Raw genomic sequence first — 12,637 nt, 5'->3', positions numbered from 1 at the left:
GAAAAATTCAACATTGGATAGGTTAATATATTTTATCGTACATAATCGGTTATGCAAACAACCCCAGTCCCTGGTCCAAACCAATTGATTCGGATAAACGATGCTCTACTGTATACTTAAATTATTCCACAAAAGTTGCAACTATACAAACTATTTAATCTGAAGAAAAACTTACAATGTCACCGAGGATGATTTTCTCAAATACAAAGCTTCTCATATACAAGGGCAAGCTCTCTCTTATGCTTCGTTCTACCGATTCTTTCAAAAGATTCTTTACGTAATGTCCGACAAAAGGCCATAACTGCCTCATTATCTGAAAGGAAAATACAAAGTAAGGACAATGATACCTCGAGTTACAAGTTTAATTCATTCTATGACGAAACTCTTAACTCAAATTACTCCTACGTCAAATCAATTTTCCCCATTGAAGTGAATTGAAATGCCATTAATCCGTTCCGAACACCCCCAAAACACTGCAATTTTTTTTACATGTTTTTAAATACACTGGACGACAAAAAAATAACGCACCATGAAGGACTTGTTGGATTTGAATAAAAATTGGTACGTGACATCATCATAGCTAGACAGGTATATGATTGCAACCATAAAGCAAAAACATACTTTATTTTGTAGTAATGTTCAATACAGTGCAGGCACTAATATCCCACTGGGCCGCCTCTAGTGCGGATACAAGCTTTGATACGCCTTGGCATGGAGACATAAAAGTTGCATATAATGTTCTGTGGCATATCTGTCCATGCCTGATGCAACTGGGTCTCAAGATGCATCAGATCCCGTGGCTGTCGCAGCTGGTGACCCAGGTAGTCCCACACATGTTCGATTAATGATAAATCTGGAGACCGTGCAGGCCAAGGAAGTGTGGCAACGTTACGTACACATGCTTGGGAGACTGCTGCGGTGTGTGGCCGGGCATTATCCTGCTGGAATATGCCTGTCGGAAGCCCTGCCATGAGGGGCAACACATGTGGCCAGAGGATGTATTGCACATATCGTTGGGCTGTGAGGGTAGTACACATGACAACTAGAGATGTCCTACTGTCGTATGTTATGGCTCCCCACACCATAACACCAGGGGTTGGGCCCATGTGCCGCTCCACAGTATAGGCTGGGTTGATGCCTTGACCAGCGGGCTGCCATACCCTCACACGGTCATCGTGAGCCCCCAAACAAAAGCGGGATTCGTCGCTGAAGACAACACGCTGCCAGTCGGTAGCTGTCCATGATTGTCGTGCAAGACACCACTGCAGACGAAGGCGTTTGTGGGTAGCTGTTAATGGTAGAACACATACTGGGAGTCGGGAGACCAATCCGCCTTATACTAAGCGCCTGGAAATGGTGCGGCTCGATACACGGTTCCGTAACGCAGGTGCTACTGCTGCATGAATGGTAGACGACAAAGCTGTAGACGCTGTCCGTGCTTGACGTACAATGAGACAATCCTCCCGCCTGGTGGTCTGTCGATAGCGTCTGGAGCCTGTTTGCTGTTCATGCGTACCCCTACGTACCCACTGCTCATAACACATCCTAACAGTTCCATCAGAACGGTTCAGATGGCAACCAATCCAGCGATATGACCATCCTCCTTCTTTCAATCCAACGATGCGGCCTCTCTCAAACTCACTTAACTGAGTGTAAGGCCGTCGAATGTGCCGTAAAGGCATGTCTTTCACTAAACAAAGTCACAACCATCAACACAAGAGCAGGACATATGCACAAGTCGTCACAGCGTACATCTTTATACCAGACAGAGGAAGCACTTTTCTACCCTCTGGTGGCGATACAACACAAGAACCTGATCCCAAAAGCTAATCATTTGCATATCTAGCTATGATGATGCAACATACCAATTTTTATTCAAATCCAACAAGTCCTTCATGATGCGTTTTTTTTTTTGTCGTCCAGTGTAAGAAAAATGTACATATAAATAACAAATATTGTATGAAGACAATAGAATATACTGCAATAAAATGCGGATCTTGCGGCGTTCGCTGCATAGATAGAGAAAGTAAAGACAAAAAATTCGAGAAACGAGAGACTGTGGCAGCACACAACACGGAAGTGAACTAATGCCTTCGTCACTTGATCGTGTGTTTTTCTATAAACTAGCCTGTCAGACATCGGAAAAGTAATGAAAATGATGAAATTACGGCGGTTTTCCATCATCTTTTTTTTTAAATCCGGTTCGCCGTGACGTTTGCTATGCCGACTACGGTGGAGTTTCCGAAACAAGCTCTTAACCCGAATTTTAGCTGTCGACTCAAAGCAAAACGGTAGCCGAGACGGCTCGTATCTCAATAAACTCGTAAGTTGGGACACTTAGATATAGGGGTACCTTGACTTACAAGTTTAGAGCCAACTTCTTTGTTTTTTCATTAATTTTAAATCTATAAAAGAAAAATCATCTTAAACTGTTACTTTTATCAGCAATTAGGTGGGTCTAAAGTCAGTTATCCAAAATATATTTCTTCTTTTCTAGAATTATTCAGTCATTTCTGTGAAGTAACTGAATAACAAATATTAACTCTTAATTATGCATTAAGAGTTAATATTAATCGGCAAATACACTTTACTAAAGTGTGTTTTTAAATGCTCGAAATTTAAGTTCTCTCGAGTTTTGCTGGATCGTATACGAAGGTTAAGTTAAACCCTCGAAGACGAACCAGAATAGCTATATGTCTTTGGAACGTTAAATATTTAAATTAACTTAAACGAAGCATATTTTCTTATTCATTTGGGAGAGATTTCATTAAAGCCACAAAGCATACAAGTCCGTATTTGAAGAAGATTTATGAATGCCTATTTTTCCCGGCCATCCAGAGAATCTCGAGGAGGCTCGGGTACTAGACGTCCACGTACCGTACAGTAAATAAGAGTAGCTAGCCACACGTTAAAATCTCATTTATTAAACATTTTCAGTTAAATTAAATCCAAAAATTGGCAGACAATATTAAGAATTCTCTGGAAAATCAATTTTAAAAGTAAATTTATAAGCTTATAAACTCACTAATTCTTAAGCAATTGAGAAATGCAGGAGTTGTACCTAAAGCAACATAAAGGGATTTATAAATAGAACACTTAAGAAAATAATCAATAATTGCTAGAAACACATGTAGAATACAACAGTTATCTTTAAAGCTTCTACACAAAATTCAACAATGTAGAAAATATGTTAGAATTCAAAATTTAAAGTATTAATTGTACCCTTAACATTAGAAAGAATTGCTAAAAAACCTTAATAGGTGGAATTAAAACATTAAATAATAAGTTAAAACTTAATTCTTAATAGATTGTTAATAGCATTTTGTTTTAGTTCTTTTTTTTCATTTAAACTTTTACACTTTTTTAAATTAAATGGCATCCAACAGCTACACCAGCGCAGTAGATGAGAAACTGGCGTAGCTCCGACAAACTTTTCAAACTACTGCTCCTTTTTAGTGCATATATTTCTTTGGTTAATGTTACCTATAGTTCCAAAATGGCGGCTCGTCTCTGCTTCCAGCAAATAGAAGAAAGGAAACAGTGGGAGTCACGTTCTAACCTAACCTAACCTATTCTAACAATTTTGTTGGTAATAATTATGATAATTTATTAGAATAGGTTAGGTTAGAACGTGCGTCTCCACTGTTTCCTTTCTTCTATTTGCTGGAATCAGAGACGAGCCGCCATTTTAAAACCATAGGTAATATTAACCATTTCTTCATATGAACACCTAGCCCTCAATTTGTACTGTTTCACTTTTACGCGGTTTTTAAATGAAAACAAAAAAAGTTTGAGACAGCTGTTGGTAGCCTTTTGCAGGTTATTCTCATGCACATTTGTCTAGAAACCTGTCTTCTTCCCGAGATTTTAATCAGTTACCATAAATACTCAAATACATCACAATTTTTTTGATCCAATACACTATCTCTATAGATAGGGACCGAAAAAATGGTCCAAAACGAACTTCTATTAAGTGTGAAATTATGAAACTTGCCTAAATCATAAACAACATCGAATAGAATGTAAATAAGCATTGTTTGAATTAATTCGAGCAACAAAATGTTACGTCTCATTTTACACTGTTTTGGTTTGCGCGATTTTTCTAGAAATGTATCTATCGTGTAAATCAAAAGATGAGCGTATATATATTTTTTCTTCAAAATGAATTTTGTATACCTTGTCTTCCGCCACCCTTGAAGGAGCAGTAGCATCCACTTTGGGAATCGCCGATCTAAATGACATCTGCAAATTCTTCATTCGGACAAACTAAAATGAACCTCGATTGCCTCTTGTTTTCATTTTTAATTGTTAGCAATAAGCATAAGATTGCTCAAGAGAACAAATCACAAACGAACGCACGATGAAGATATCTTTACAGGCTACGGAAGCTATGCATTTTGGACTATACCTCCCTCGTCAGACCTCTTTATTTTAGATTAGTCTGGTTATATAAACATTACACAATTTAAGTTACAAGTTAGTCATAAATATACATAAAAGTACAATGAACACAGTGCTACCTGAATGGTAGAAGTTATATGAGTGTTATATTTATAGTAGTGGTAACTAGATTCAAATATACTATAAAATACCTAAACAAATCCCTTTGTAATAATTATAATAAGTTATTAACATTTCTGTGATTTACTTCTGTCTCTAGATCATCAAGGATAAAACTACAATTATCCTTGACTTTATGTAAGCAGTTTGTTTTCTTTTCTTATATTTATTACGAGGCACAGGAGTTATCTTTCGAATCCATTCTGTTTGAAAGAGGAACTCGAAAAATATTTGCTCAAATCACAATTAATACTGTGGTGGTTGGCAACATGATGCTTCGCCACCGTTCCCAACCTACGTGACGTCGGACGGAGGTTAACCTCGATCTTCCGGTCGACATGCTATTGCTCGGTCGTGTCTTTGAACATTGCCTCCAGGTCAACATATAGTTGTAAATTTTGTATACCGACGTGGAAATAAATACTCGGCAACTGCCCGGAAAACACGTCATCCTGCCTAAATTGATTATCCGGCACAAAGCCAACACTACGCACAGGTGCAATTGATCGACTGACATACTAGATCGATCCGGAAAAGGGGCATGCCGTAGTAGGCACTGTAATAAATTAAAAAATTATCTTAAGATGAAAGTAAATCTCAATATCTAACATTTAATTTATTCAGTTAACCTGTATTACATTTGGGCTACTACAAGATAATAAATAAATAACTTTTAATTTAACTTAAAAGTAAATTACATTGTTCAGTTATTTATTAGTTAACCTTAAACAGTCTGAACATAAACTCTAGCTGTTTACGTCGTTGAAAATTCAGATTGATTGTTTGAACATTATATGTACAGTACGTTTAAACTATTTATAAGCAAAATCAATAATGCATATCAAGCATAAATCAATAATAAATTAATACTTCTATACTTTAAAATTTTTAAAACTCTAGAAAGCGATCTCGCCTCCCGTGTCGACACTTAAAACTCTGCTTTGTTTTCCTTTCTTTGTTTAGTCAAGAAAGGAAAAAGTACGTTCTTTATTTGAAGCAGACGAGGAAAGAAAGTCATCTTTAATAACCCCCAAAATCACCAAAGCCGTCTCCGACAGCCGCATTTAGGCCTTAAACCGTTGTACGACAATGTCTGGACACACTCTCTTTCACTAGCAAATTGTATTCTGTCCAGATTTGGAGAAGGCCAAAGAAGAATTAAGAATCCTCAAATTATAAGAGATATTCATAACTCAAAACAGTCTCATGTATAGAAAGATTATGGACAAACTACACTTAATCTAGAAAAAAACTGCATTACCGCTTAAGTTGCATGATTTAATTGTATATTAATCAGCTTAGATTTATCATTTAAACAATTATCAAACACGTTTATAGCAACTATAAATAACACACAAAAATATAAACATAAGAAAAGAAAGTATCAAAGAAAACGTACGTACTTTGTTCACCCATTCGGCTCTTTCTATATCCGGAAAAAACACCTACAAAAAATTTACATAAAATTACTAAAAGACAAATTGTATAAAAGAAAATATCGGTAAAAGTATAAAAAATTAAAGAGTGGTCTACCACCCTTTTTGTGTTTCGACCACTTTTTGCGTTTCAACACACCCGCAAAGGTGAATCAATGTCTAAGGAACGATTTTGGATCACATTTTTCGGTTAATGTAACCCTTGGTGCCAAGATGGCGGTTCGTCTCCGATTCCAGCAAGGAAACAGTGGGACGCACGTTCTAACCTAACCTAACCTATTCTGATAAATTACCATAATTATTAGCAACCAAATTATTAGAATAGGTTAGGTTAGGTTAGAATGTGCGTCCCACCGTTTTCTTGCTGGAATCTGAGACGAACTGCCATCTTGGCACCAAGAATTACATTGACCCATTTTTCTTAACAAAATTAATGGAAATGTATGGTAAGAAAAAAGGTATAACCGAATTAATTAATTACAATTTAATCTTTACAACAATTAACTAACGTTTGGCACACTTTGTTTAAAGAATCTAGTATAGAAAAAACTCAGAATTAAATGCATATTTCCAATCATTTTTATATATTTTTCTATCTTAATTCTAAATTTAATTAAAACGAAACAATGAAACAAATTTTAAAGTAATATTAGTATCATAAAAAACATATTTAGTAAAGTATTTTAAGTTGGAAACAATTAAATTTATTTATTTGGCTATTTATATTTTTATAAAAAGATTTCAAATTCTATTCATTTTTACTTCCCGTGTCTGTCTGTAGGTTTTACTTGATTAAATCTGGCAATTTTCCAACTTTTACCGAAAACTTTTATTTAATGATGTTTCGCTTAATGATATTTTCATAAAAAACTATAAAAATTCATTTTGCAGCTTAAATTACAGGATAATTCAATTTATATTCTAGTTTATAGTAGTAAATAATAAATGTCCGAGTCCTTTGCGACGGAAGACGCACGGCTACGAACGTAAATATTAATTTTACGGCGTCGAAGTAATTACCTTTTTAACCTGTCATTAGGCATACGTTCAAATGCATTTGCTAGATTATCTTTAAAAATAAACACTTCGTATCACATGTGCTTTAAAAATCTTTTGTACACATTGTATAACGATCAATATAAAAAACATAACTCATCTTTAAAAATTAAATAATTAAACAATTTAGAGCAATTCTAAGCTTTGTGTATTACAAATAAAGTTTTATAACACATTTACCGATTGAATTAACTCGAGAAACGGGCAATTTAAACAGTTATCTCGACCTTCCTCCCGTCGCCGAAGTTACAAAATGATGTTTTTTATTGTTTAAAATCAATTTTTTTTTGAATAGAATTACTATTTAATGTCATTACATAACCATTTAAGCAGGTTGTATAGTATCATCGTAACAAAACCTGGCATTGAACAAGTTAATAGCTAAGTATCTGTTAGATAATGGTATATGTAAATAGATTCATGACCTAAATAAATAATAAATTCAATCTGCAAACAGATACCAGAACTTCCAATAGTGTTTTTTTACTTTCAGATGAATTGAAAAATATTTAATATATTAAAATTTTTATGCTAGATTCTGTATGCATTGAACAGAATCATGCTACAAATATTTTTAATGTTCATAATCACAAGAAATGTGTCCTTTCTGAAAAAATTAACATTTGTTACGTTATTATGTCAGCTCTTTATAAGTAGTGGGTGGAAAGTAACTAGGCATTAAGAAAATATTATAATTTCTATATTTCAAACATAAGGATTATGAAAATTACTTGACATGTATCTTATTAAATGAAAACACAGATGCATACCTTAAAATTCAATACAGATACCTGCACCATCCACCAATTTCCTTAAACAACGGGAATAGCGATGTGGATAGACGATCGCTTCTGCGCATCCGCAACCGAACGTGTCGTCGTTAACTTCGAGCAAGAATTCTTGATTGTTTCCGGACCGATTGTGTAGCATGACAATTTTTCACCATAAGCAAGCATCTCTGCAGAACAACCACTAATTTCCACACCTCGTAGCATGCAGCAATCTGTGCTCACTCCCAAACGAAAAAAGCAATTGACCGTCTTTTCTGCCGCCATGCATGCAGCCTCTCTGCCGTTATCCACGTCATTGATGTAGGAAATTATAAAATTTCATTCGTCGACGTAAATGCAATCATAATTTTATTATGATTGCATTATAATTATGAAAATTTATACTGATTTCTCTATGCCTAATCATTTTCCACCCACCCTGTACATACAACACGATAAATTTCAATTGCTATGTTCTACTGTATGGTGAAATACAAAGCAACAGTTTATCAATTATTTTTCCCACAGGTCATAACACTATTATGTTGTCCTTGATATATTATTTTTTCTCTCATCCAAACTCAAAGTTAATATTCAACGAATAAGTTCGGCTCTAATTTTGACGAACAAATTATACTAACAATTGCTGTCATTATAATAATAATAAGCAAGATATAAGTTAAATAGAAAAGTGAAGACTGACAGACCTAATGTTATTGTCCTAGAGCCCAAACCTCATCATCATAAGAGTGTAGATCGCCTATCAGAAGTATGCGAAAGCCACATCCTCCATTAGAACAGTATTCATATTATAAATTGTTAAAATACTATAAAAATATCACTGTTACTTTACTTTTACTATAGAAACTGGCCAGATAAACACTGAAATCCTTCAACTTTAGGAATGTACTCTAGTTTTTAGTTGCCTGTTTGAGGTTCAGTCGCAAGTAACGCTTATAATCCACGTGTGTATCACGCTACAGGATATTCAGCAAAATTACATACGTGTAAGAAGCACATACCAAGTTTATGAAAAGAAACTTATAAGAATACAGTTTCATTATTCACAATGGTGCATCATTAAATATTTTAAATGTCGCCCTCTGGTAACGTGGATAAATGAATGATAAATGCATTGTCGATAAACTTCGGTTAAAATACCGAACACGCGAATTAATTATATCCTTTATCTTATACGTCACGAATCAATATAAACATACAATAATGTAAATGTGCTCTGTAACAATCTATATTACTTGCATATTTAACTTTTGTGTTTTTAAATATCAAGAGAACTCATCAATAAATGTATAACAACATTAAATGATTGCATACAACAACAAATCAAAAAGTAAATCTGCAATACCACATTTACTACCACAGCACTTCTCAAATAAAGAAAATATTTTTAATAGTATACCACTCGTTTCTTGACGAGGAAAACTCGAACGACTGGCTAGTATCTTTCAGGTAATGTTATTGTAATAATCACGAAATTTTCATGAATAGATATGATCTCTTCCTCTCTCGATTCTTTTTGCTCCAAGGACACTAAGAGGGACTTTTTAGCACGAGCAATTATAGGTTCAACCAGACCCAAAATGAGATGGTGAGGGATGTGGTCCGACATATCCGGACGGACCACTTTCCGAAATATTCCTGGAGTTTATCGACCCGTCTCGATATGATCGCCGATCTCCCAAAGTGATATACTACCACTTCAACTGTTCGGCCATCTGGCTGTAATATATCTATGGATGACAGTTATCAACCAAATACAGATATACTGAAGAATCTTAAACATGACCTTTGAAAAGGTTTGTTCTATCAATAAATTGAATTTATTCAATAACTGGATTTACAGTATTTTGTCAATTTGGCTAATAAATGCTGTCCTTTGGAAAGATGCTTCGTTAATCGCAAATCATCCATAGCAAAATTTTCAGATATGAGCTAGAGATCGATTACAGTTATGCCGTGTAATTCAAAGAATACATCTGTGGAATTACACAAACTTCTAATCTTTTCCCTTTTGTTTCATCCTTAGAAGTTAATTACTCAATCGTGCATGTTATAAAAAGATATAAAGAATATAAAGTACGGCGAACGTACAAATACACGAAATTAGTAATGCCGAGTCGAAAGAGACAGATACGTCGGAAAGGAAAACTATGTCAAGATTTATATAACAAAACACGTTCTATCCATGCTAAAACGATCGAGAGAAGTAATACGACCGAACGATATCCAAGAGAATATCGACATTTCTAATTTATTTTATACACCAATTTATTGAATGAACATCTGTATGATGTGAAATTCTCTCTTAGTAAAATTTGATACTATATATTTTATTCTGTTAATGTTGTTCAAGCCAAATTGCACCTAAATTGTAGGTATATGGACAACATATATTCAATATATATCAAAAATAGATCTATTTCTGTCATTTATAAGCGATGTATCAAATGTATTTGCTGGCCAAATTGGCCACAGAACAGTCATTTAGGTACAACTGGTTTAACTTATTAATTAGAAAGCTTCTAATTAAGACATATTAAAATCATACAATGAAAATATATTTTTTTTTCATTATTTTGTTTATATTACACAAATGAATATATATCTATACTAGAATATAAAAGGTCTCAAGCTTTCCTCTAGAGTGGCAAGCCGAAAGTATTTGATTTAGGTTTATAAAACCTCCTACCTGGCTCACCGTGTGGGGAGGGAAGGAGATTCTTCATTTGAATCCGATTGTTCTCTTACCCTTCTCCTCTTGAATCTCAAAGTAGAAATATTGGAAGAAAGATAACGCGAAGATGATTCAAACAATAGTAGTAGTGATAAAATAAAGGAAAATCTAAGTGTAGAAAAACAGTGGGAAGAAAAGATCCTGTAGAAAAGGTGGCAAAAATAACAAAACTTCAGTGCATAAATAATGTTAATGAAGACGTATCTCCGAAAGGGACAGTCGAAACCTAATCGGAGCCGTAGACTGCCACAGGAGTAAAAAAATTGAAACTAACAGACGATCTACAATCTAACATTTATGAGATATAACCCTCCCCCCCTCCATAAAACGCGAGAAATACCATTGCAGAGACCACTTCCGAGGCATAGCTACAGATACGACCCACAAAGTAGTCTGCGCGACGACGTTTCTCACGGCCACTCGGTATACGGTACCGGTATACGTCTCACGAAGGCTCGCACGGTTCCTTCGACCGTTTTTACTCTTATGGGTGCCATCTAAAGCAGCCAAACACCTCAACTTTACAACCAATTTTATACAATGTGTTAATTTGACATTCTCATCCATATCTACAGCTGTATTAAGCTGCAGAAATTACCATCTTATACATTTTTATTATAAAAATAGTTAGTTTAACACGATATTTCCTTGATTAACCATCAAGAAATTTAAAAAATCCTTAAAGATCTGTCCTTACTGTGGAAGAATTGACAAATATTTACCTTTCTATCATCATGTGTTAGAAAGGTAAACAATTTAAAGAGTCACGTGGTCGAGTGTGGACGTGGATAAAACGAAAACAAAAGCCTTACCCAAGAGGGTAGATCTTCTAATCTGGCAAGGATAACGCCTTTCTCGTCCGCAATCGATGCCCTATTAATGGCAACTTTGATTTCCTTCTCCCTTAAATAATTTTGCCTCGCCACCCATCCAGCGATGCCGAATACTAACCACGCCGGGCTCCATCCTATATATCCTAATAAGTATGCGCTTCCCAAAACACCCGCACCGTACGCGAACTGATTCAAAAATCCAATAAGTGTGGTCCTTAAGGTGTGTCTCGAGTCAATTTTCTTGCCGTCACCTTCCTCCATCGGGCACAACCACGCTAATGCCAATCCGGATGATGCCACTCCTATTTATAAACTACGTACGCCCATCGATTAGCCAATAAAATGCGCCGTGCCTGTCACGTGGCGGGGATGTTACGTCCTGTTATAAACAAATTATACAATCGATAAAAGTAGATAAATCTCCTTTCTATTTATTTACTTTGATTAAAATTTAAAAATTAATATATTACGAGAAATTTTAATCGTCTTTTTAATTACGATCAGTGGATTTATTATTATTATTAAGTCAAGTTTAAATTGGAGAAAAGGTGAAATGTAAAGAACGGAATTATATAATTAATGCATTTCTTAATTGTTAAAGGTGCCGAATGAAAAATAAATATGCTAACGATGACAAATATACGTGATAATGTAACGTAAATATTAGCCATTAATCAATAGTTTCTTACATTTAAGCTTTACGAATCACGTGATTTAAGAAATTATTATTATTATTATTATTTCGTTTCATTTGGAAATAACTAAGTTTTTTTCTTAAAACTAATTTAAAGTAAAATAAAATTAATATTATCGACTCAAATGACGTAAATATTTAAAAATTATATTTATTAAATTGTTATCTTATTTTGTACAAACAACATTAGAGGGCGCTTCGATCTACAGCGACATACAACGTGTTATATTTTAAGCGTTGAAAATTAAATTTAAATACTTCATTATCAATGTTTTACACAACACATTCAATAAAAAATATATATATATATATATATATTTACTTTTCGTGATATAGTTTTCTTTCGACGTATAATTAATATTAAAACCCCTCGAAAAATTCCTGTGGCTTTCGACCATCGACACTCGTTCCCGGATTCCTCAGAGAGTCCGGGTTCGGCCACACCTCATTGTAGGTCTGGCGGAACCTAATATAGGTTCGGAAAAGTTCAGCGAAACGTAACCTTCTCTAAGCATTCTACTCATGATTTCATT

At 34.6% G+C, this 12,637-nt stretch overlaps 1 protein-coding gene across 1 annotated transcript in view; it reads right to left on the bottom strand.

The window, feature by feature from the left end:
- Esyt2 (extended synaptotagmin-like protein 2) overlaps positions 1–11,701 on the bottom strand; it is a 37,143-nt gene extending 25,442 nt beyond the window's left edge. Inside the window, exons 1-3 of the mRNA XM_067270990.1 lie at positions 11,390–11,701; positions 5,964–6,005; positions 176–313 (exon numbers count right to left, since the gene is read on the bottom strand). Of these exons, the coding sequence (XP_067127091.1) occupies positions 176–313; positions 5,964–6,005; positions 11,390–11,671 (462 nt within the window). The 5' untranslated portion in view covers positions 11,672–11,701. The remainder of the gene's footprint in view (positions 1–175; positions 314–5,963; positions 6,006–11,389) is intronic.
- Between the last annotated feature and the right edge of the window lie 936 nt (positions 11,702–12,637).

This window comes from Centruroides vittatus, unplaced genomic scaffold (genome assembly GCF_030686945.1).
Source record: "Centruroides vittatus isolate TY-2023 unplaced genomic scaffold, ASM3068694v2 contig_390, whole genome shotgun sequence".
Lineage (NCBI taxonomy): Eukaryota > Metazoa > Arthropoda > Arachnida > Scorpiones > Buthidae > Centruroides > Centruroides vittatus.
This window is presented reverse-complemented; position numbering and strand designations above follow the sequence as displayed.